The sequence below is a fragment of the Stomoxys calcitrans genome, chromosome 3, assembly GCF_963082655.1.
Source record: "Stomoxys calcitrans chromosome 3, idStoCalc2.1, whole genome shotgun sequence".
Classification (NCBI taxonomy): domain Eukaryota; kingdom Metazoa; phylum Arthropoda; class Insecta; order Diptera; family Muscidae; genus Stomoxys; species Stomoxys calcitrans.
The window spans coordinates 164,253,441-164,281,210 of NC_081554.1; the positions used below are offsets into that span (position 1 = coordinate 164,253,441).

Consider the following 27,770-nt stretch of genomic DNA (forward strand, 5'->3'; position numbering starts at 1 on the left):
TAGGTATATTTTGCATTGCACCCGTGCGAAGCCGGGGCGGGTCGCTAGTATATATATATATATATATATATATATACTATGGTTTCGAGATGTTACAAACGGAATGACTAGATTAGTATAGCCCCATCCTATGGTGGTGGGTATAACATGAAAAAGCGTGCTAAGTTCGGCCGGGCCGAATTTAATATCCTATCCATTATAAACCCCATTTGGCAAGTTCTTTGTACGGTATCTCTTTTTAGGGAAATAAAGGATAATTGATAATGCTATTCAAGCTCAAGCAGGATATGCACCGATTCGGGCCATACTCGGTTTGCATTTGCATTCGGTTCGATACCGATTCGAGATAGGATTTTTGGGATTCGCTTTCTCGGGAGAGAAGAGTGAGTGCAGATGCTGCTTCAGAAGAGCGGGTACAACCAAGTCTGGATTCTATGTACTCTGGGGATATACTGAGGAGGGTCTCTGACTATCTGGCGCCGAGACCGATTCGAAATAGGATTTTGGGGATTCGCTCTCTCGGGAGAGAAAAGTGAGAGCGAATCCTGAATTTAAGCAGAGCGAGACCTCAGTCTTCACAAATGGCTCCAAGATGTGGTCGGAGATGGGACACTCGGCATCCGTATGTCGGTGAGACTATACGGTCTTTCAGGAAGAGATCAGTGTCATTACAATATCCGCATATAAATTCCTGGAAAGGGATTTATCGCCTTCGTATCTCACGTTTTAAGTGGACAGTAAGATTGTGCCCAAGATTTTGAAAACAATGAGGTCGAAGAAAACCGACTTAAAAGGACCAACTGTGAGCACCCTACAGGCTGGAACTTTGAGCTTCGACTTGTGTGGTGTTTATAGTTATCACGGGAAGCTTAGCTGAAAGATACCGGGCGCAGGTTGCGAATAGTGGAAAACTTTGTATTTATGTGGAGTAGATACTAATTCGGCGGGTAATCAGCGAATTCGAGAGGAGAGTCTCAGTGCGGGGTCAGGTGGCACTGATCTTTACTTAAATACTGAGCGCCAATGTTGCTCGAATTGACAAGGCGAGTTATTGTCGTTTTCAAATAACCAATGGCCAACATCAGCGTCTGTTTGGGGCGTCTGGAGGCGAGCGTCGGATCTTGAAGCAAGCGTCATCGAGGTATGTGATACATGTGTGATTTCGCATAGGCCATGCGGTGGGGAGCTGGCCAGTAACCATATTAATCTGTCCCATGCTACTATAGACATACACTTAAGCCAGTAGTCAGCTTGCTCTGCGCTCTAAAAACTAAAAATAACATTTTAAGTTGGAATTCCGTGCTACTGGCAAAATCCTTAATTATTTTCCATATCACTCCCCTAAGTTGGTTCATGTCTGGTATCCCCACCTAAGTACCGGTGTCTGTAAGCCGTGAAAGCCGGGTAATGACAAAGGAAATGCCACAACGTCTCATCATCTTCCCCACATACTACCACTTGCCACACCAATTTTTCATAAGTGAGCTCATAGTCCTGACTGACATAGTCCTACTGACATCCTTCTTACTTCCTTTCAGTAATTGCCTTGTCCTCTTACCATCAGGATCACCCCATAGGATTTTCGCCGTCCTACCGACTGTTTTGCTGTTTGCTGCCTTTAAATCGGACTGCGTCGACCGGAAAGGCTGTGGCTTAACCAAGTTTATCGATGGCAGTTCTCTGGCCTTCACTGCCAAATCAACTGCCCTTTCATTACACCTTACTCCGTTATGGCCCGGCACCCAGACGATGTGGATTGTGCCATCCTCAGAGAAGGCATTGATCTCTTTCTTACACTCCAAGACAGTTCGTGATCTTACCGTTCTGGTTGCTATTGCCCTTAAAGATGTTCACACTCGACGTCCTCGCGTTAGTACCACACCACCTCATGCATTCCGTGATCGCCCGGATCTCTGCCTGCAGGACTGTATTATGGTCAGGCAGTCTAAAACAGATCTCAGTCCCTGTGTTCTCAATGTAGACTCCCAGGCCCACTCTGTCCTCTAGCTTTCATCCATCCGTGTAACATGATCTTCCAGAATCAAGATTTTGGAGTGAAGATCAGCCAGAAGCATCGCAAGAGCTCCCAATGCATTCAGAAAAAGTTACAGTTTGGTAGGGTTTATGGGCTGATGGCATCATTGGACCGTACTTCTTCAAAGATACGAATCGTACCATAACTGTGAATGGTGAGCGCTACCGTGAGATGATATCCAAGTCACGGTCAACATTTGCATGAAGTAATCTACAAACATTACATTATATGGACTATCGATTCATATATATTGTAGATTTCATGCATTTTTCTGAATTGTATGTGTTTTTGGAGGCCACCGTAGCGCAGAGGTTAGCATGTCCGCCTTTGACGTTCAACATATGTGCCAAGTATGGTCTGAAGCGGCCCAAAGCCTCATATAGCTCCCATATGAACCGAGCTCCCAATTCTACTTCTTGCGCCCCTAAGGGGACCAACTCTTATCCGATTTGACTGAAATTTTGCACAATAACTTCTACTATGATCTTCAACTTCCAACTATGATCTGAGCCAAATATAGTCTGAGCCAGTTGATAATATGATATATATCCAATAGCATAGCCATTCTTAACCATTATCCATAAGAGATAACGGGCAAGAAACTTGGCAAATGTTTCGTTGTTCGATTTCCGTATCCCGTCTTTTGTTGAACGATTCACGTCAGGCCCTGGTTGATATTGCTACTCTCTGTTTTGTCTGTTTGTGGAGGGTATATAAGATTTGGTCCGGCTGAACTTTGCACGCTTTTACTTGTTTCTTCTACATAATTCCTCATCTCAAAATTTGCTCCAACTCTCCTTTGCTTGCAATTTGTTCTCCTTAAGGCCTGTTTGATTTTGAATTGATAAGCATGGATGAGATTTGTAACACTTCCTTAATTATATGATTTCAAAACATATCCCATCTAAATTTTAACATTTAACATGTCAAAGGATTTATATTCACTTGTTTTTAATCTCCATTACGTTCCGCACATGTTCCTCACAAGCATCCTTAACAATTGCACAAATACCACAAAGTACGTAAACATGTCCACAAAGGCTTAAGAATGGAAAATACGCATGGTGCCGCGATGCTTAAACCGTACGTTACCCTCCATGTAAATTGCTTCTCACTTTGTTTTTAATCCGTCGCAACAAAAACGACCGACAAAAAAATTTGTTTATAGATAACAAAATAAAAACAAACAAACAGAGCTGGCAAGTGGTAGTGGTCGTAGTAGTAGCAACATCAGCCGGGACCTGACGTGAATCGTTCAACAAAAGACGGGATACGGAAATCGAACAGCAAAACATTTGCGCAAAATTCATTACAAAAGGCACCTGTGCTTTCTCACATCCATTCAAACATTATGCAGATGGATGCAAGGTGGGCGAATCCTTAGTGAATGGGGCCAAAATCATCATAGCTGTAACAAGCAGTCTAGCGGTGTGGTTCGAGATACTGCCACACTCACATCCAAGCGTGCGAGTAGTTTGAGTTGAAATTGAAACTGCGTTTATTATTCTGGTATTTGTAAACTCCTTCGAAGCACCATGGGATGTTATGCAATTTTTATGCTCTCCATCAAAGGATGGTTAATATAATAATACATTGATTCCGTTTGAAATACCTTGAATTACTGACCTAAGGCCTTATAAAGTACATATACACAATGTTTTATTAAGCGGATTTACGGTCTGAGAAGAAGTCTCTGTCCGTCTGTCTGTAGAAATCACGATAGCGTCTAGACCAATAAAGCAATTCCCTTGAAATTTTGCACAGATACTCGCATTGATCCTTAAAGATCCTTAAAAATCCTTAAAGACTGTAGATGTACCAAATCTCCCTTATAAACCGATCGCCCAACTTCGCGATTATGCTATAATTTATTACAAAGAATTCCAATTGACCCAAACAGTCCATAACCTGATATAGCATCCATCTAATATTATCTTCCGATTTTACTCCTCGAGCCTCCATAGAGCACAACTCTTATCCGATTTGGCTGATATTTTGCATGATGATTACCTCGATCTCCTACATCTTAACCAAGTATGGCTCGTTACATTATAGAGCTCCCATAAAAGCCTATTTCTCGTTTTGACCTCTTGAGCACCTATAGGAAGCAATTTTTGTACTAATATTTATATAGAGAATTCATAGGATTTGAGGCTTGACCTTCCAAAATCTTTTTTGTGCGTCTGCCTTTAAAGCGAAACCACGCAAAAACACAACACAAATACATTGAAAAACAAGTAAAAGCGTGCTAAGTTCGGCCGCCGGGCCGAATCTTATATACCCTCCACAATGGATCGCATTTGTCGAGTTCTTTTCCCGGCATCTCTTCTAAGGCAAAAAAGGATATAAGAAAAGAGTTGCTCTGCTATTAAAACGATATCAAGATATGGTCCGGTTTGGACCACAATTAAATTATATGTTGGAGACCTGTGTAAAATTTCAGCCAATTCGTATAAGAATTGCGCCCATTGGGGCTCACGAAGTAAAATAGAGAGAACGATTTATATGGGATCTGTATCGGGCTATAGACCGATTCAGACCATAATAAACACGTTTGTTGATGGTCATGAGAGGATCCGTCGTACAAAATTTCAGGCATATCGGATAATAATTGCGACCTCTAGAGGCTCAAGAAGTCAAGATCCCAGATCGGTTTATATGGCAGCTATATCAGGTTATGAACCGATTTGAACCTTATTTGACACAGTTGTTGAAAGTAAAAATAAAATACGTCATGCAAAATTTCAGCCAAATCGGATAGGAATTGCGCCCTCTAGAAGCTCAAGAAGTCAAATCCCCAGATCTGTTTATATGACAGCTATATCAGGTTATGGACCGATTTCAACCATACTTGGCACAGTTGTTGGATATCATTACAAAACACGTGGTGCAAAATTTCATTCTGATCGGATAAGAATTGCGCACACTAGAGGCTCAAGAAGTCAAGACCCAAGATCGGTTTATATGGCAGCTATATCAGGTTATAAACCGATTTGAACCATACTTGGCACAGTTGTTGGATATCAAAACAAAACACGTCGTGTAAAATTTCATCCCAATCGGATAAGAATTGCGCACACTAGAGGCTCAAGAAGTCAAGACCCAAGATCGGTTTATATGGCAGCTATATCAGGTTATAAACCGATTTGAACCATACTTGGCACAGTTGTTGGATATCAAAACAAAACACGTCGTGTAAAATTTCATCCCAATCGGAAAAGAATTGCGCACTCTAGAGGCTCAAGAAGTCAAGACCCAAGATCGGTTTATATGGCAGCTATATCAAAACATGGACCGATATGGCCCATTTACAATACCAACCGACCTACACTAATAAGAAGTATTTATGCAAAATTTCAAGCGGCTAGCTTTACATCTGCGGAAGTTAGCGTGCTTTCGACAGACAGACGGACGGACGGACATGGCTAGATCGACATAAAATTTCACGACGATCAAGAATATATATACTTTATGGGGTCTCAGACGAATATTTCGAGTAGTTACAATCAGAATGACGAAATTAGTATACCCCCCATCTTATGGTGGAGGGTATAAAAATTAATACCGTATGGTATCAATGGTATCCTTACATAGTATAAAACAAAGTCGCTTTCGCTGTATGTCCGTATGTATGCATAGATCTTTATAACTACGCAACGGATTTTGATGCGGTTTTTTTTAATAGATAGAGTGATTCTTAAGGAAGGTTTGTATGTATAATAAATGCATAATATAGTAGAGAAACACTGATAAATTTAAAGGTTTCTAATGTGATGTCGTAAATAAGAACGTTTTTTTGCGCTTATATTGCAAACGCTGGCTGAACCCTACGAGATAGACCAAAATAATGTACTACAGTATCGTTCACCTTAAAAAGTTCAACAAAAAAGTCCGCGATGGTATATGTCTATCTCTTAGGGATAACCCAGCATAACCATTTTTATTCTTTACTAAAAAATGGTTATTTACGAAGTGATTTTAAACAATACAGCATTAATCCTTATCCAATTAAGTACCTTAAATAAATTGTGCATTTATTATAGATCAATATGCTTTTTACAGCATGTAATTTAAGTGAATATTACCGAAGATATTACAAATTTATTATATTAGTAGTATTGTAAGTACATTAGGTTAGATATGATTAGCTTAAAACCATATTTCTTGGTATTTCTTCCATTAAGACTTTGATTTGAATTTAGAGTTAAGGCTATTTAGTATTAGGGCGAGCATTTTCAATAGAAGAACTGAATAGAATAGGTATATTTTGTTGTTGATAATCTTTTGTTTTTGTAATATATTAATTAACTATAAATATATTCTTTGACATAAATTACATACTCTTATCCTTACATAGTATAAAACAAAGTCGCTTTCGCTGTATGTCCGTATGTATGCATAGATCTTTATAACTACGCAACGGATTTTGATGCGGTTTTTTTTAATAGATAGAGTGATTCTTAAGGAAGGTTTGTATGTATAATAAATGCATAATATAGTAGAGAAACACTGATAAATTTAAAGGTTTCTAATGTGATGTCGTAAATAAGAACGTTTTTTTGCGCTTATATTGCAAACGCTGGCTGAACCCTACGAGATAGACCAAAATAATGTACTACAGTATCGTTCACCTTAAAAAGTTCAACAAAAAAGTCCGCGATGGTATATGTCTATCTCTTAGGGATAACCCAGCATAACCATTTTTATTCTTTACTAAAAAATGGTTATTTACGAAGTGATTTTAAACAATACAGCATTAATCCTTATCCAATTAAGTACCTTAAATAAATTGTGCATTTATTATAGATCAATATGCTTTTTACAGCATGTAATTTAAGTGAATATTACCGAAGATATTACAAATTTATTATATTAGTAGTATTGTAAGTACATTAGGTTAGATATGATTAGCTTAAAACCATATTTCTTGGTATTTCTTCCATTAAGACTTTGATTTGAATTTAGAGTTAAGGCTATTTAGTATTAGGGCGAGCATTTTCAATAGAAGAACTGAATAGAATAGGTATATTTTGTTGTTGATAATCTTTTGTTTTTGTAATATATTAATTAACTATAAATATATTCTTTGACATAAATTACATACTCTTATAAAAGATAAATTAACGAATAGTAAGTAAATATTTTTCACTCCAGCACTAACCAATAATTAGTGCAATTAGTTCATAATCATACGTATAGTTTTAAGTTGTGAGTTTAATCAAGTACTGAGTACCTAAGTATAAAATTTTGAACAGACATTATAAAGTCATGTCCGGAAGACGTCGTCGTGCGAACATAGGTCGTAGTACAGTGAATGCCAGAAGAGCACGTTTAGCAAGAGATGAAGAATCGTCAACGGAACGCGAGGCTCGCCTCAGCCAGCTCCGAGAAAGAAATAGAACTGCGAGAGAAAGAGAATCCTCAATGGAGCGTGAGGCTCGCCGCAGCCAGGATCGGGTTAGACGTAGAGTTCAGAGAGCCAGAGAATCCTCTGTAGATCATGAGGCTCGCCTCAGCCAGAATAGAAATCGAATACAGAGAACGAGAGAATCAGCACAGACACATAGTAACGCTGAACAAAACGGACAACCGATCAGCCACAGATGGGTAAATAAAGAATATTCTGCCATGAATTACGATCCTTTGATTTGTTACAAGGATGATCGTATTGTGTCCATAGGTACTATGTCAGTAGTGTGTGAATATTGTTTGGCATTGAAGTTCAAGGACGAATCGAAAGGTTTGTGTTGCTTACAAGGAAAAGTAAAATTAGAAGAAATTCTTCCTCCACCTGAACCACTTCACTCTCTGCTTACGGGTGATCATCCGAAATCCAAACAATTCATACGCAATATCCGCCGTTACAATAACGCATTTCAAATGACGTCTTTCAAAAGTAAGCAAGTTGTTGAGCGCGGTTTTATGCCTACATTTAAAATTCAAGGGCAAGTGTATCACTTGGCTGGGAGCTTGCTACCACTTCGACCAGATGATCACAAATTTCTGCAAATTTATTTTATTGCAGACCCAGATACACAAGCATCAACGCGGTGTTCGATTGTCGCACAGCCAATAGATATAGATTTGATCAGATCTCTTCAAGATATGTTACATTCTCATAACAGCTACATTCAGTCTTTTAAAACTGCTATTGAGAGTGTTCCAGTAGATACTCCAGACTACAATGTCGTAATCCATGCAAATAAAGTTCCTGTTGGAGAACACAGAGGGCGATATAATGCGCCGTCCACGAGTGAAGTAGCAGTGGTAATAGCTGGACAGCAATTCGACAAAAGAGATATTGTGTTGCGCAGTCGTGATGATAATTTGCAAAAAATATCAGAGTTACACAGATCTTATGACAGCTTACAATATCCTTTGATGCTATGTCGCGGAGAAGATGGTTATACCATTAATGTTCCTCAAGTTGACCCAACCAGTAGTGCACCTCTGCGTAAGACAGTGTCGTGTATGAACTACTATTGCTACCGTATAATGACAAGACAAAACAATTTCAACTCTTTGCTTAGATATGGAATGTTGACAAACCAATACTTTGTCGATCAATATGCGAAAATTGAATCTGAGAGATTGGCTTACATTCGTAACAATCAAACTAAATTGAGAGCAGAAAATTACGTTCACCTTCAGGATGCTTTACAGGCGAATGAACACAGCAACAACATTGGACAGTTGGTTATACTACCTTCATCATTCACAGGTGGACCTCGATATTTACATGAAAAATCACAGGACGCAATGACTTATGTCAGACATTACGGTAAACCTGATTTATTCATTACTGCAACATGTAACCCAAATTGGCCAGAAATCAAAGAAAATATTAATACCAATTTAACTCCACAAGACAGATATGATATAGTTAATAGAGTCTTCCATTTAAAAGTACAGAAACTCCTACACCTCATTAACAAGTCTCATATATTCGGTCCGCCGCGCTGTCATATGTACACTATAGAGTGGCAGAAACGTGGTTTGCCACATGTACATCTGCTGGTGTGGTTAGTGAACAAAATTAGACCAAATCAAATCGACAGCGTAATTTCAGCTGAATTACCGGTTAAGGAAGATGATCCCGTCCTGTTTGAAATAGTAAAAAAACACATGGTACACGGTCCCTGCGGGACTTTAAATCGTAATTCTGCATGTATGCGAGATTCCAAATGCAGCAAAAAATTTCCGAAGCCGTTTCAAATACAAACATCTACTAGCGATGACGGATATCCCAAATATCGACGACGATCGCCAGATCAGGGTGGGCAAAGTGCCACAGTCGGAAACTACGATATTGATAACCGATGGATCGTTCCACATAATCCGCTCCTTTTAAAAATTTTTGATGCCCACATCAACGTCGAGTTGTGCAGTTCAATAAAGTCGATCCAATATGTTACTAAATACATTAATAAAGGTAGCGATCAAGCTACTTTCAGCATACAATCACCAAATGAAGTGGAAACATATCAGTCTGGACGTTACATATGCAGTTCTGAAGCAGTATGGAGGATGTTATCATTCGAAGTTCACGACCGAGCTCCCACTATTGTCCACCTTGCAGTTCATTTAGAAAATGGACAAAGAGTATATTTCACTGAGAACAATATACAAGAAGTTGTCTATAACCCGCGGGACACTACATTAACAGCATTCTTCAAGTTATGCGCTCAAGATGATTTCGCGAAAACACTGACATATGACAGAGTTCCAACTTACTATACATGGAACCAGAGTTCTAAAACATTCCAACGACGAAAACAAGGAACTGCGGTCGATGGTTTCCCCGGAATAAAAAAAACTGATGCTCTTGGTAGAGTCTACGCGATTCATCCCAACAACAGCGAATGCTTTCATTTGAGAATGTTACTCCATGTTGTAAAAGGCCCGACATCCTTTGCACACCTGAGAACTGTACAAGGTGTTATTTACAATACTTATCAAATGGCATGTAAAGCTATGGGACTCTTGGAAGACGATTCTCACTGGGAAAATACATTATCAGAAGCAGCTATTTGCAGTTCCGCTACATCATTAAGATATTTATTTGCCATCATAGTTGCGTTTTGTCAAGTAACTGATTCTGTTAGTCTATGGAATAAATTTAGAGAAAATATGGCCAGTGATATTCTGATTCGGCAACGGCGAGAATTAGTTTCAGATGATTTACAATATGACCAAAACATATTTGATGAAGCATTATTTGAATTGAACAAAGTAGTGCAACTACTGACGAGTAAATCGATCAATGATTTTGGACTGCCGATGCCAGCTAATATTAACTCAGATTTAACGAATAATGCCGAATACACAAGAGAAACATCATACGATCAATCGAAACTTTTACAAAATATAGCCCAAGATGAGCCACGATTGAACATCGATCAGAAAAAAGTATTTACTACATTACTATCATCAATTGATAACAATGAAGGAAAAATATTTTTTCTTGATGCCCCAGGAGGTACAGGTAAAACATTTTTAATTAATTTGCTTTTAACAAAAGTCAGATCCACCGGAAAAATTGCATTAGCTGTCGCGTCATCCGGCATTGCTGCTACGCTTTTAGAAGGAGGCCGAACTGCACACTCTACATTCAAGCTCCCGCTGAAAATCGCTACCGATGATAATAAAAGCGTCTGTAGTATTTCTAAACAGAGCAATACAGGAAAATTGATCCGTGACTGCTCATTAATAGTCTGGGATGAAGCCACCATGTCAAACAAGACATCTGTGGAAGCACTGGATAGGACAATGCGCGATTTGCGCAGTAAAAATGCACCTATGGGTGGATGTACAATTCTGTTCTCTGGAGACTTTCGTCAAATCCTACCGGTTGTCCCTAGAGGAACACGTGCGGACGAAATAAATGCTTCCCTAAAAAGATCCAACCTTTGGCCATACGTTAATAAGTTAGAGCTTAAAACTAACATGAGGCTTTCATTATCTTCACGTGAGAACAGGCTTTTTTCAGAGATGCTGCTAAAAGTTGGCAATGGAAAGTTAACTCAAAGTGATGGAAGGATTAACCTAGATAACCTTTGTGTTTTGATAGACAACATCCAAGATTTGGTCAACAATGTCTATCCTGACATTCATAACATAAGTTGTAAGACTCTATCTTGGTTCAAAGAAAGAGCCATCCTGTCACCAACCAACGAACAAGTAGATAAGGCAAACAACTTGATTCTTGCAAAAATTGATATGCAGACGCAAATATACTACTCGGTCGATACTGTTCTCGACTCGGAAGAAGCTGTACATTTTCCTACAGAATTTCTTAATTCTTTGAACCCTTCTGGACTCCCTCCTCATAAAATGGAATTGAAAGTAGGTTGTCCTGTAATTTTATTAAGAAATCTGAATCCTCCTAAGCTCTGCAATGGCACACGTTTGCTGGTAAAATCACTAAAAAAATTCATAATAGAGTGCACAATACTCACCGGATGTGGTACCGGAGAAGATGTACTAATTCCCCGAATTCCTCTGATACCATCAGATTTACCGTTCCAATTTAAACGCCTACAATTTCCGGTAAAGATATCTTTTGCAATGACCATTAATAAATCGCAGGGTCAAACTTTTAACGTTGCAGGATTAGACTTGAGTGTTGAGTGTTTTTCACATGGCCAATTATATGTCGCGCTGTCAAGAGTAACGTCTAAGCAAAACATGTTTGTATTGGCTAATGACAAAAAAGCTGTGAACGTTGTGTATAAGGACATTCTGTAGTAGGTATATTTTGCATTGCACCCGTGCGAAGCCGGGGCGGGTCGCTAGTAAAAGATAAATTAACGAATAGTAAGTAAATATTTTTCACTCCAGCACTAACCAATAATTAGTGCAATTAGTTCATAATCATACGTATAGTTTTAAGTTGTGAGTTTAATCAAGTACTGAGTACCTAAGTATAAAATTTTGAACAGACATTATAAAGTCATGTCCGGAAGACGTCGTCGTGCGAACATAGGTCGTAGTACAGTGAATGCCAGAAGAGCACGTTTAGCAAGAGATGAAGAATCGTCAACGGAACGCGAGGCTCGCCTCAGCCAGCTCCGAGAAAGAAATAGAACTGCGAGAGAAAGAGAATCCTCAATGGAGCGTGAGGCTCGCCGCAGCCAGGATCGGGTTAGACGTAGAGTTCAGAGAGCCAGAGAATCCTCTGTAGATCATGAGGCTCGCCTCAGCCAGAATAGAAATCGAATACAGAGAACGAGAGAATCAGCACAGACACATAGTAACGCTGAACAAAACGGACAACCGATCAGCCACAGATGGGTAAATAAAGAATATTCTGCCATGAATTACGATCCTTTGATTTGTTACAAGGATGATCGTATTGTGTCCATAGGTACTATGTCAGTAGTGTGTGAATATTGTTTGGCATTGAAGTTCAAGGACGAATCGAAAGGTTTGTGTTGCTTACAAGGAAAAGTAAAATTAGAAGAAATTCTTCCTCCACCTGAACCACTTCACTCTCTGCTTACGGGTGATCATCCGAAATCCAAACAATTCATACGCAATATCCGCCGTTACAATAACGCATTTCAAATGACGTCTTTCAAAAGTAAGCAAGTTGTTGAGCGCGGTTTTATGCCTACATTTAAAATTCAAGGGCAAGTGTATCACTTGGCTGGGAGCTTGCTACCACTTCGACCAGATGATCACAAATTTCTGCAAATTTATTTTATTGCAGACCCAGATACACAAGCATCAACGCGGTGTTCGATTGTCGCACAGCCAATAGATATAGATTTGATCAGATCTCTTCAAGATATGTTACATTCTCATAACAGCTACATTCAGTCTTTTAAAACTGCTATTGAGAGTGTTCCAGTAGATACTCCAGACTACAATGTCGTAATCCATGCAAATAAAGTTCCTGTTGGAGAACACAGAGGGCGATATAATGCGCCGTCCACGAGTGAAGTAGCAGTGGTAATAGCTGGACAGCAATTCGACAAAAGAGATATTGTGTTGCGCAGTCGTGATGATAATTTGCAAAAAATATCAGAGTTACACAGATCTTATGACAGCTTACAATATCCTTTGATGCTATGTCGCGGAGAAGATGGTTATACCATTAATGTTCCTCAAGTTGACCCAACCAGTAGTGCACCTCTGCGTAAGACAGTGTCGTGTATGAACTACTATTGCTACCGTATAATGACAAGACAAAACAATTTCAACTCTTTGCTTAGATATGGAATGTTGACAAACCAATACTTTGTCGATCAATATGCGAAAATTGAATCTGAGAGATTGGCTTACATTCGTAACAATCAAACTAAATTGAGAGCAGAAAATTACGTTCACCTTCAGGATGCTTTACAGGCGAATGAACACAGCAACAACATTGGACAGTTGGTTATACTACCTTCATCATTCACAGGTGGACCTCGATATTTACATGAAAAATCACAGGACGCAATGACTTATGTCAGACATTACGGTAAACCTGATTTATTCATTACTGCAACATGTAACCCAAATTGGCCAGAAATCAAAGAAAATATTAATACCAATTTAACTCCACAAGACAGATATGATATAGTTAATAGAGTCTTCCATTTAAAAGTACAGAAACTCCTACACCTCATTAACAAGTCTCATATATTCGGTCCGCCGCGCTGTCATATGTACACTATAGAGTGGCAGAAACGTGGTTTGCCACATGTACATCTGCTGGTGTGGTTAGTGAACAAAATTAGACCAAATCAAATCGACAGCGTAATTTCAGCTGAATTACCGGTTAAGGAAGATGATCCCGTCCTGTTTGAAATAGTAAAAAAACACATGGTACACGGTCCCTGCGGGACTTTAAATCGTAATTCTGCATGTATGCGAGATTCCAAATGCAGCAAAAAATTTCCGAAGCCGTTTCAAATACAAACATCTACTAGCGATGACGGATATCCCAAATATCGACGACGATCGCCAGATCAGGGTGGGCAAAGTGCCACAGTCGGAAACTACGATATTGATAACCGATGGATCGTTCCACATAATCCGCTCCTTTTAAAAATTTTTGATGCCCACATCAACGTCGAGTTGTGCAGTTCAATAAAGTCGATCCAATATGTTACTAAATACATTAATAAAGGTAGCGATCAAGCTACTTTCAGCATACAATCACCAAATGAAGTGGAAACATATCAGTCTGGACGTTACATATGCAGTTCTGAAGCAGTATGGAGGATGTTATCATTCGAAGTTCACGACCGAGCTCCCACTATTGTCCACCTTGCAGTTCATTTAGAAAATGGACAAAGAGTATATTTCACTGAGAACAATATACAAGAAGTTGTCTATAACCCGCGGGACACTACATTAACAGCATTCTTCAAGTTATGCGCTCAAGATGATTTCGCGAAAACACTGACATATGACAGAGTTCCAACTTACTATACATGGAACCAGAGTTCTAAAACATTCCAACGACGAAAACAAGGAACTGCGGTCGATGGTTTCCCCGGAATAAAAAAAACTGATGCTCTTGGTAGAGTCTACGCGATTCATCCCAACAACAGCGAATGCTTTCATTTGAGAATGTTACTCCATGTTGTAAAAGGCCCGACATCCTTTGCACACCTGAGAACTGTACAAGGTGTTATTTACAATACTTATCAAATGGCATGTAAAGCTATGGGACTCTTGGAAGACGATTCTCACTGGGAAAATACATTATCAGAAGCAGCTATTTGCAGTTCCGCTACATCATTAAGATATTTATTTGCCATCATAGTTGCGTTTTGTCAAGTAACTGATTCTGTTAGTCTATGGAATAAATTTAGAGAAAATATGGCCAGTGATATTCTGATTCGGCAACGGCGAGAATTAGTTTCAGATGATTTACAATATGACCAAAACATATTTGATGAAGCATTATTTGAATTGAACAAAGTAGTGCAACTACTGACGAGTAAATCGATCAATGATTTTGGACTGCCGATGCCAGCTAATATTAACTCAGATTTAACGAATAATGCCGAATACACAAGAGAAACATCATACGATCAATCGAAACTTTTACAAAATATAGCCCAAGATGAGCCACGATTGAACATCGATCAGAAAAAAGTATTTACTACATTACTATCATCAATTGATAACAATGAAGGAAAAATATTTTTTCTTGATGCCCCAGGAGGTACAGGTAAAACATTTTTAATTAATTTGCTTTTAACAAAAGTCAGATCCACCGGAAAAATTGCATTAGCTGTCGCGTCATCCGGCATTGCTGCTACGCTTTTAGAAGGAGGCCGAACTGCACACTCTACATTCAAGCTCCCGCTGAAAATCGCTACCGATGATAATAAAAGCGTCTGTAGTATTTCTAAACAGAGCAATACAGGAAAATTGATCCGTGACTGCTCATTAATAGTCTGGGATGAAGCCACCATGTCAAACAAGACATCTGTGGAAGCACTGGATAGGACAATGCGCGATTTGCGCAGTAAAAATGCACCTATGGGTGGATGTACAATTCTGTTCTCTGGAGACTTTCGTCAAATCCTACCGGTTGTCCCTAGAGGAACACGTGCGGACGAAATAAATGCTTCCCTAAAAAGATCCAACCTTTGGCCATACGTTAATAAGTTAGAGCTTAAAACTAACATGAGGCTTTCATTATCTTCACGTGAGAACAGGCTTTTTTCAGAGATGCTGCTAAAAGTTGGCAATGGAAAGTTAACTCAAAGTGATGGAAGGATTAACCTAGATAACCTTTGTGTTTTGATAGACAACATCCAAGATTTGGTCAACAATGTCTATCCTGACATTCATAACATAAGTTGTAAGACTCTATCTTGGTTCAAAGAAAGAGCCATCCTGTCACCAACCAACGAACAAGTAGATAAGGCAAACAACTTGATTCTTGCAAAAATTGATATGCAGACGCAAATATACTACTCGGTCGATACTGTTCTCGACTCGGAAGAAGCTGTACATTTTCCTACAGAATTTCTTAATTCTTTGAACCCTTCTGGACTCCCTCCTCATAAAATGGAATTGAAAGTAGGTTGTCCTGTAATTTTATTAAGAAATCTGAATCCTCCTAAGCTCTGCAATGGCACACGTTTGCTGGTAAAATCACTAAAAAAATTCATAATAGAGTGCACAATACTCACCGGATGTGGTACCGGAGAAGATGTACTAATTCCCCGAATTCCTCTGATACCATCAGATTTACCGTTCCAATTTAAACGCCTACAATTTCCGGTAAAGATATCTTTTGCAATGACCATTAATAAATCGCAGGGTCAAACTTTTAACGTTGCAGGATTAGACTTGAGTGTTGAGTGTTTTTCACATGGCCAATTATATGTCGCGCTGTCAAGAGTAACGTCTAAGCAAAACATGTTTGTATTGGCTAATGACAAAAAAGCTGTGAACGTTGTGTATAAGGACATTCTGTAGTAGGTATATTTTGCATTGCACCCGTGCGAAGCCGGGGCGGGTCGCTAGTTGATAATAAAGCAACATCGTGAGTTAACACCCAATCAATACTGTATGGTATCGGTAACGTTTTACATCATACATACTATACGGTAGGGCTTTGGTATTGATTCAATTTCACTGTTGGTACAAATTATTTGTTCGGTGTAATTAAAATTTATTATTTTTAACTTAAAATACTTGTATCTTCTTATCCAACAAAGGTTAGTTTGAAGGAAGGTCACGTTTAAGACCGTAGTTGTCCTACTACCAGCTTTGGCCCTTTGTTGAAAAGTGTCCTCAGGTGAGATCCCTGAAGACAACTCTAAAGGACTACAGTAACCAAATTTCATGACTGTGTTCAGAATGTCAGTGGTTTAGTTAATGCCATCAAACCCCTACGGGCACTGGGACAGGTCCCAAACCAGTCACGGGATAGGTCCTCCGGTGATAGGGACCGGTCCCAGTTCTCGTCCCCTTACATGCAAAAACCCTATCACTTTTATAAGGGTTTGCCGCTCGAGTTGACGAACTGCCACCATTCTAACACCTTAGGGATTTTTTTTATACCCTCCACCATAAGATGGGGGGTATACTAATTTCGTCATTCTGTTTGTAACTACTCGAAATATTCGTCTGAGACCCCATAAAGTATATATATTCTTGATCGTCGTGAAATTTAATGTCGATCTAGCCATGTCCGTCCGTCTGTCCGTCCGTCCGTCCGTCTGTCTGTCGAAAGCACGCTAACTTCCGAAGGAGTAAAGCTAGCCGCTTGAAATTTTGCACAAATACTTCTTATTAGTGTAGGTCGGTTGGTATTGTAAATGGGCCATATCGGTCCATGTTTTGATATAGCTGCCATATAAACCGATCTTGGGTCTTGACTTCTTGAGCCTCTAGAGTGCGCAATTCTAATCCGATTGGAATGAAATTTTGCACGACGTGTTTTGTTATGATATCCAACAACTGTGCCAAGTATGGTTGAAATCGGTCCATAACCTGATATAGCTCCCATATAAACCGATCTTGGGTCTTGACTTCTTGAGCCTCAAGCGTGCGCAATTCTTATCCGATCAGAATAAAATTTTGCACGACGTGTTTTGTTATGATATCCAACAACTGTGACAATTATGGTTCAAATCGGTCCATAACCTGATATAGCTGCCATATAAACCGATCTTGGGTCTTGACTTCTTGAGCCTCTAGAGTGCGCAATTCTTATCCGTTTGAAATGAAATTTTGCACGACGTGTTTTGTTATTATATCCAACAACTGTGCCAAGTATGATTCAAATCGGTCCATAACCTGATATAGCTGCCATATAAACCGATATTGGGTCTTGACTTCTTGAGCCTCTTGAGGGCGCAATTCTTATCCGAATGGAATGGAATTTCGCACGACGTGTTTTGTTATGATACCCAACAACTGTGCCAAGTATGGTTTAAATCGGTCCATAACCTGATATAGCTGCCATATAAACCGATCTTGGGTCTTGACTTCTTGAGCCTCTAGAGGGCACAATTCTTATCCGATTTGAATGAATTTTTGCACGAAGTATTTTATTTTTACTTTCAACAACTGTGCCAAATAAGGCTCAAATTGGTTCATAACCTGATATAGCTGCCATATAAACCGATCTGGGATCTTGACTTCTTGACCCCTAGAGATCGCAATTATTATCCGATATGCCTGAAATTTTGTGCGACGGATCCTCTCATGACCATCAACAAACGTGTTTATTATGGTCTGAATCGGTCTATAGCCCGATACAGATCCCATATAAATCGTTCTCTCTATTTTATGTCGAGAGCCCCAATGGGCGCAATTCTTATACGAATTGACTGAAATTTTACACAGGTCTCCAACATATAATTAAATTGTGGTCCGAACCGGACCATATCTTGATATCGTTTTAATAGCAGAGCAACTCTTTTCTTATATCCTTTTTTGCCTAAGAAAAGATGCCGGGAAAAGAACTCGACAAATGCGATCCATGGTGGAGGGTATATAAGATTCGGCCCGGCCGAACTTAGCACGCTTTTACTTGTTTGTTTTAATACCGTTAGCATTACTTTGACGCCCTTATCCTTTGGTAATAATTTATAACAAGTAAAAGCGTGCTAAGTTCAGCCGGATCGAATCTTGGGAACCCACCTCCATGGATTGTGCAAAAAAATTTATACTAACTAAATTCAGTTAAAGGGCATAATTTTATTCTACATACCAAACTTCTGTCAAACCAGCAAAATGTAAAGCTTCTAGGAACCGAACAACGATGATCGAACGACTGGTTGTACGATTCAAACCAGTCTATCAGTTTATAGACTGATATGAACCGTACTAGGTACAGTTGTTAGAAGTCGTTACAGAACACAGCATTCAAAATTTCAGACACATCGGACAAAAATTGCGGCTTGTAAGGGCTCAAGAAGTGAAATCAAATTAAAGACTAATTTAGACCGTACTTGGCACAGTTGTTGAAAGTCATAACAAAACACTACATGCTAAATTTCAGCCAAATCCGACAAAAACTGCGGCTCGTAAAGGCTCAAGAAGTTAAATCGGGAGATTGGTTCATATGGGAGCTATATTAGGGTATAGACCGATTTAGACCGTACTTTGCACAATTGTTGGAAGTCATGAAATATCACTACATGCAAAATTTCCAGGAGCTCAAGAAGTCAAATCTGGAGATCGATTTATATGAAAGCTATATCTAAATCTGAACCGATATGGCAATCTCCAACGATCAATATCAATATTAAGTATCTGTGAAAAATTTAAAGCGGCTAGCTTTATTTCAGCCAAATCGGATGGAAATTGCGGCTTTCAGAAGCTCAAGAAGTCAAATCGGGAAATCAGTTTATATGGGAGCTATACCCATAAGCAGCGGCATACTCCACTCGACTGACCCAACTGCTTGATGAAAGCACTCTTTGCTCCGATGATATAATGGCGCAGTGGCAAACTATTGCCCAGTCCATGGAAAATGCCGCGAAATCCGTACCGGAAGCCTCCGCCGATGCTACTGAAGCCAAGAGTGCGGCATATAGAGCAATCCAGCAATCAGTAGCAACGCGCCAGATGAAGGAGAGGTATCGGGAGAAAAGGATATTCCGCAGAAAGAAAAATGAAATGGAAAAACGTGAGTGTGAGCGAATTTAGGTGTACAGAAGTCAGAAGTCCGGATAAAGTCCTGCAGATAAAAAGAAGGAAATCTGGCAACTGACACAGATAACATGCTGAGGATATGGAAAGAACATTTTACCCAACTGTTAGAGTCCGACGTTGGCGGCGAAGAGGATACCGTAGAACCAATCCCTGATGATGGTATAGAATGTTTTCCTCCTAGTCAGAATGAGGTCCAAGTAGCAGTGACCCGTCTAAAGAACAACAAGGCAGCAGGAGGCGACGGGTTACCCGCTGAACTATTTAAGACCGGAGGCGACACCTCGATAAGGCGTATCAGTTTATCTAAGCAATCAGGCTAGAAGAACGCATACCCGATGATTGGAACCTGAGCATACTATGTCCCGTACACAAAAAAGGAGACAAGACGGAATGTACCAACTACAGAGATACTCTCGAGCGTACTGTGTGAAACATTAAAACCTGAAGTCAATGAGATAATTAGGCCCTATCAATGCGGCATTAGACCTGGTAAATCCACTTTGGAGCAGATATTCACACTGCGCGAAATCCTGGAAAAGACCCGAGAAGGACAAATGAACATCTAACATCTCTTTGTTGAGTACAAAGCCGCCTTCGATACTCCTTTACGTGCCAAGGTATTTCAAGCCATGTATGAGCTTGGTATCCTTGCAAAATTAATAAGACTCTGCAGGATGACACTTGCTGATACGCGTTCCGCAGTGAGAATAGGAAAGAATCTTTCCAAATCTTTTAATACCAAACGGGGTTTCAGACAAGGAGAGAGCCTATCGTGTGATCTCTTTAATGTCTTGTTGGAGAAAATTATACGAGATGTAGATGTGAATAGATATGGTACACTAATCACAAGAGCATACATGCTAATCGCCTATGCCGACGACATCGATATCATAGGTCGGTCACCGGAGGTAGTAACTACAGCCTTTGAAAGAATCTAAAGAGAGTCAGTGAAAATTGCTGTGGCAGTAAATGGAGATAAGACGAAATGGATGGTTTCAACTCCCAATACGCCTCGTACAACCGAGCAAATAAAGACAAGTAAAAAGGCGTTAACTTCGACCGGACGGAACTTTGGATACCCCACCTCGGGTGTATATATAAACCACCTTTCGTCATAACCCGATAAAAAAAAGCATTATTTATGTCCCCATAGCAGCTTTATCGAGGTATGGTCCGGTTTGCACAAAATTCGACACGGATAATCAGAGGTCTAATAAATACAAGTCATTATTCAATTTTGTAGAACAAAATATTGGTCTTTTTGGAAGCCATATCCAAAAAAAGACCAATCGAAAAGCCTAACATAAGACACTGTGTCAAATTTCAGCGAAATCGGATAAAAAATTGGCTTTTTATAGGGCCAAGACTTAAAATCGAGAGATCGGTCTATATGGCAGCTAGATCCAAATCTAAACCAATCTGGGCCAAATCGAAGAGGGATATCGAAGGGCCTAACACAACTCGCTGTACCAAATTTCAGCAAAATCGGATAATAAATGCGTTTTTTATGGGCCCAAGACAACCAAATTTCGGCGAAATGGAACAATAAATGCGCCTTTTATGGGTCCAAAACCTTAGATCGAAAGATCGGTGTATATGGCAGCTATATTAAAGTCTGGACCGATCTGGGCCAAAATGAAAAAAGTTGTTGAAGAGCCTAATGCAACTCACTGTTCCAAATTTCGGCGAAATCGGACAATAAATGCGCCGTTTATGGGCCCAAGACCTTAAATCGAGATATCGGTATATATGGCAGCTATATCCAAATCTGGACCGATCTGAGCCAAATTGAAGAAGGACGTCGTAGAGCCTAACACAACTCGCTGTACCAAAATCTGGACCGATCTGGGCCAAAATGCAGAAAGTTGTTGAAGAGCCTAATGCAACTCACTGTCCCAAATTTCGGCGAAATCGGACAATAAATGCGCCTTTTATGGGTCCAAAACCTTAGATCGAAAGATCGGTCTATATGGCAGATATATAAAAATCTGGACCGATCTGGGCCAAAATGCAGAAAGTTGTTGAAGAGCCGAATGCAACTCACTGTCCCAAATTTCGTTAAAATCGGACAATAAATGCGCCTTTTATGGGCCTAAGACCTTAAATCGAGAGATCGGTCTATATGGCAGCTATATCCAAATCTGAACCGATCTGGGCCAAATTCAAGTAGGATATCGAAGGGCTCAACACGACTCACTGTCCCAATTTTCAGCAAAATCGGATAATAAATGTGGCTTTTATGAGCCTAAGACCCTAAATCGGAGGATCGGTCTATATGGGGACTATATCAAGATATAGTCCGATTGAACCCATCTTCGAACTTAACCTGCTTATGGACAAAAAACATCTGTGAAACATTTCAGCTCAATCTCTCCATTTTTTTATTTTTTAAGACTGTAGCGTGATTTCCACAGACAGACGGACGGACATGACTAGATCGTCTTAAATTTTTACGCTGATCAAGAATATATATACTTTATAGGGTCGGAAATGGATATTTCGATGTGTTGCAAATGGAATGACAAAATGAATATACCCCATCCTTCGGTGGTGGGTATAAAAATGGAGAATGTTGGAAACCACAACTTTGAGAAAGTCAGTAACTTTATCTACCTCGGCACCGCCGTAACCGAAACGAATGACACTAGTTTTGAGATAAAGCGAAGAATAATACTGGCAAACAGATGCTACTTTGGACTAAGTAAGCAGTTTAGAAACAAGCCCACCTCTCGACAAACGAAGATCACACTATACAAGACAGTGATACTATCCATGTTGTTATATGGTTCTGAAGCATTGGTACCTGTGAAAGAAGGATTCTTCGTAAAATATATGGACCAGTTTGCGATAATGGAGAATATAGGCGACGTATGAACCGTAATTTATAATTTATTTATTTACACCCGAAAAACACGAATATAAAATTCTTATAATTAAAGTTCGGGTAATATCTCCAACAATTGTACATAGTAAACAATTAAAACTAAGAATCTATAGCTATACAATACATCACAGATTTTGAATGATTAATTTACTAACGGAGAAAAACTAACATTTGTGGCATTGTAGATTTGAATTTAAATGAAAAAACAACAAGTAAAAGCGTGCTAAGTTCGGCCGGGCCGAATCTTATATACCCTCCACCATGGATCGCATTTGTCGAGTTCTTTTCCCGGCATCGCTTCTTAGGCAAAAAAGGATATAAGAAAAGAATTGCTCTGATATTAAAACGATATCAAGATATGGTCCGGTTCGGACCACAATTAAATTATATGTTGGAGACCTGTGTAAAATTTCAGCCAATTCGTATAAGAATTGCGCCCATTGGGGCTCACGAAGTAAAATAGAGAGAACGATTTATATGGGATCTGTATCGGGCTATAGACTGATTCAGACCATAATAAACACGTTTGTTGATGGTCATGAGAGGATCCATCATACAAAATTTCAGGCATATCGGATTATAATTGCGACCTCTAGGGGTCAAGAAGTCAAGATCCCAGATCGGTTTATATGGCAGCTATATCAGGTTATGAACCGATTTGAACCTTATTTGACACAGTTGTTGAAAGTAAAAATAAAATACGTCATGCAAAATTTCAGCCAAATCGGATAGGAATTTCGCCCTCTAGAAGCTCAAGAAATCAAATCCCCAGATCTGTTTATATGGCAGCTATATCAGGTTATGAACCGATTTGAACCATACTTGGCGCAGTTGTTGGATATCATAACGAAATACTTCGTGCAAAAATTCATTCAAATCGGATAAGAATTGTGCCCTATAGAGGGTCAAGAAGTCAAGACCCAAGATCGGTTTATATGGTAGCTATATCAGGTTATGGACCGATTTGAACCATACTTGGCGCTGTTGTTGGATATGATAAGAAAACACGTCGTGCAAAATTTCATTTCAATCGGATAAGAATTGCGCACTCTAGAGGCTCAAGAAGTCAAGACCCAAGATCGGTTTATATGGCAGCTATATCAGGTTATGGACCGATTTGAACCATACTTAGCGCAGTTGTTGGATATCATAACAAAACACGTCGTGCAAAATTTCATTCTGATCGGATAAGAATTGCGCACTTTAGAGGCTTAAGAAGTCAAGACCCAAGATCGGTTTATATGGCAGCTATATCAAAACATGGACCGATATGGCCCATTTACAACACCAACCGACCTACACTAATAAGAAGTATTTGTGCAAAATTTCAAGCGGCTAGCTTTACTCCTTCGGAAGTTAGCGTGCTTTCGACAGACAGACGGACGGACGGACGGACGGACGGACGGACGGACGGACGGACAGACGGACGGACATGGCTAGATCGACATAAAATGTCACGACGATCAAGAATATATATACTTTATGGGGTCTCAGACGAATATTTCGAGTAGTTACAAACAGAATGACGAAATTAGTATACCCCCCATCTTATGGTGGAGGGTATAAAAATGAATTTAGCAACTAAAGAGGAATTATTAATTCCTCTTTAGTTGAACCGAAAAATTTTTTTCGGATCAACTAAGTCTAATAGAAATTAAGGGAAGTATATAAGAATAAAAATAAATAAATAAATGAGTCTTAACATCCATCAACTTATTGCAGTAAAATATTTCCAAAATCTCGTTTTAAATGTTGCCGAGTTACTGAGTAATTGCAGATCGTTAGGAAGTGAGTTCCAGAGACGTACAGCGAATATGAACATATGCCATTCACAAACTAGCCTCTGATATATTTTGGGAATGATTTTTTACCTCTAATCGATCTGGCGAAATCAATGAATCCATATAGATATTGGAGTGCCTGCGTGTAATTAATAACCATTAATTGTATTAATAACCATGCCCAAATGCATGAGGAACGATTTCAAATCTAGCGTCTTTAATGAATATACCGAAATCATATGAAAAACGAGACAGCCTGTTTCTGATAACAACACACTTGGACTTTACAGGGTTGAGACACAGGCTTTTCACGTGCTGACTTTTGACAGATCATGATTAAGCAGATGTATGTTTTCAGCCATCTCATCCCCCGGACTGCCGATATATATCTGTACATCGTCAGCGTACATATGTACCTCACAATAAGACAATTAACTCGCCAAGTCGTTACTGTACAATGAAAAGAGAAGAGACCCAGAATTGATCCCTGAGGTACACCTTTAAATCAAGCCGAGGCGACGATACAGAAGTCTTATAACTGACGGACTGAGTGCGGCGTGACACATAACAAGGAATGATCCACAGTGTCAAATGCCTTAGAATGGTCAAGAAGAACAAGGAAATGTATCTTGTTATTCTCGAAATTGACTCTGATCCTCTCAGTAACCACTGCCAAGGCAGTTACGCAGCTGTGGTTAGGACGAAACCCGGACTGTCTCACATATAACAAAGAGGTCTCGTTGACAAAAGACGACATTTGCAAATACAGCAATTTCTTAAATATGAGGAATAATAAGGGGGAGCAAGAGTCTTACAAATCTAGGATCAATGCCATCAGATCCGACAGCGTTAGACTTTACAGTCGCGACAGACTCAGGGACATCGACGGGACCAATACAGCTGAAGCCAAAACTAGAGTCGTCATCGAGAGAGGGGGAGATATTGAAGCCATAGAAATTGGCATCAACTGTGATCTGTGGGACATTAACAAAGGCATCATTAAGCCCATTGATGTCCAAGTTTGTTGAGTATCTTTCCCAATTCCTTTGCCTCGAATAACCTTCCAAGTTCTCTTGGAGCCTATTGCAGAAGTAAAGTGTCTGTAATAGTAGTCTTTCTTGGCTATGTTAATCAACTTATTGTCGTGGTCTCTTGCTGAGCGAAAGGCATCATGTAACTCAGGCGTCCTGAAACGTCTCCACCTGCAATGCGACATATTCCTCTCGTGAACAGCCGAACGAATATCCTGGGACCATATTCAAGAATATATATACTTTAGGGGCCTAAGACGAATATTTCAGGGTGTTACAAACGGAAATATCCCACATCCTATGGTGGTGGGTATAAAAATTATATCAATGTTTCTGAAATTTGATGTTAAATTCAGAAATTTACAATCTACACAGTTCGTATTTTTCGAGAAGGAGTGGATCCTTCTCGAAAAATGCGAACTCCAACCCATTGTGCATCTCTCTCCTGTTTGCTAGTGACAAATACGTTAAATGCTTTTATTTAAAATCGTAAAGGCGGAAAAACGCATAAACAAACACAATAGACGTAACGAGATGCTGATCCACAAATACCCACAACAAAATTTCCCCTTCTGCAAAAAAAAAAAACAACATACGCGAAATTCACGGAGACTTACACTCGCAGATGATATAAAAACAAATGATAAACAACTTCGATGGATGAATGGAAAATCATTGGAGGACAACTCACCACAGGGTAAGGTTGAGTGTAAGCATCGAGCAGTGGATACAACATGGCTTTAACTCGAGTTCAGTGGGTGTTTGAACGAAATATAAAAAGGGTTGAAACAAATTGTTTCGACGAAATGCAAAAATAATAGGAAAATGTATGAATGATGACATCTACTATGGGACTACAAACATAGTGCCTTTCTCACCCCCCTCAATATAGAGCAGCCTACGAAGGCTGCAAGTTTATGCCATCCAACATAGTTGACAAATTTTACTGTGTTGTCATCGAGTGACGAATTGCTGAGCAGCAGTATCAAGTGGATAGATTGAATGCATTTTTCCCATTTGCCCTAAAGGTAGAAATAACAACAATTCAATGATATTTCGCAGTGTCGAAAGAATTGATAAATTGCAAATTGTTAAATCATGGATAGATTTGGGTGACGTTAAAGGAGTAGTGGCATACAATATTGACGAATTTTTCTGTAGAAATAAATATCCATTCCAAATAGCTTACCGAGTTATATAAGGCTTATTTAAAGCGTCTATTGACTAAATTTGATATCAAAGGCACTCTAAATTTAAGCAAGAGCCGGTGCCACCTGGGTTCTCACTGAGACTCTCCACTCGATACCCCTGATTGTCCGCGACTGCAGTTGCAGCTATCTCGCGCGGGCACCAGATCCCCATCTTCATCTCTTCTGGAAGTGCCTTAATCATTTTCTGGGTCATATATCCTATTCTTTGATAAAATGCTCTATTTTTATTCTGGCATCGGACAGCTTTGATTTGATTATACTGTCTATCCATTTCCTCTTTTCATACATAATAGGCGTCTTTTTCCAAGATACTTACTTTACTTTACTTTAATTGGCTGTGACACAACATTTGTTCCATTAGACGAACGTAGAATAGCGTTCCAAGCGCCTCGATCTTCTGCGCTCATTCTAAAATCTCTGACACCAAGTTTCGAGGTTTCTCCCACCACTTGATCTTTCCAGCGGGCTTTTGGTCTTCCCGGTTTGCGTGTACCACCGTGTTTGCCTTCAAAAGACTTCTTTGCCGGAGCTTCTCCATCCATTCTGACAACATGTCCTAGCCAACGCAGCCGTTGTATTTTGATGCGTGTAACTATGCTATCGTCGTCATACAACTCATGGTTCATACGTTGCCTATATCCTCCATTAACGCAAACTGGTCAATATATATTTTACAAAGAATCTTTCTCTCAAATACTTCAAGCACTGCCTCATCTGCTTTCACAAGTACCCATGCTTCAGACCATATAACAGCCCGGGTAGTATCAGTGTCTTGTCTAGTGTAATCTTCGTCTGTCGAGAGGTGGCCTTGTTTCTAAACTGCTTACTTAGTCCAAAGTAGTATCAGTTTGCCAGTATTATTCTTTGCTTAAACTCAAAACTGGTGTCATTCGTTTCGGTTACGGCGGTGCCGAGGTAGATAAAGTTACTGACTATCTCAATGTTGTGGTTCCCAACTTTCTCCATTTTCTTTATCTGCTCGGTTGTGCAAGGTGTTTTGGGAGTTGAAACCATCCATTTCGTCTTATCTCCATTTACTGCCAGACCCATTTCGACCCTCTTTCGATTCTTTTTAAGGCTGCAGTTACTACTTCCTGTGACCGACCTATGATATCGATATCGTCGGCATAGGCGAGTAGAATGTGTTCTCTTGCGTTATAGCCTCATCTTCTCACGATCTGGAGTCCTACCGACAGTTTTGCT

At 39.6% G+C, this 27,770-nt stretch overlaps 2 protein-coding genes across 2 annotated transcripts; both read left to right on the plus strand.

The window, feature by feature from the left end:
* Window positions 1-7,303: 7,303 nt before the first annotated feature.
* On the plus strand, window positions 7,304-11,782 carry LOC131996201 (uncharacterized). Its single transcript, XM_059365667.1, has one exon. It carries the CDS (start codon window positions 7,304-7,306, stop codon window positions 11,780-11,782), a length of 4,479 nt encoding a protein of 1,492 aa, XP_059221650.1.
* Window positions 11,783-11,989: 207 nt separating this feature from the next.
* LOC131996202 (uncharacterized) lies at window positions 11,990-16,468 on the plus strand. Its single transcript, XM_059365668.1, has one exon. The coding sequence runs from the start codon at window positions 11,990-11,992 to the stop codon at window positions 16,466-16,468; it is 4,479 nt and encodes a 1,492-aa protein (XP_059221651.1).
* Window positions 16,469-27,770: the final 11,302 nt, after the last annotated feature.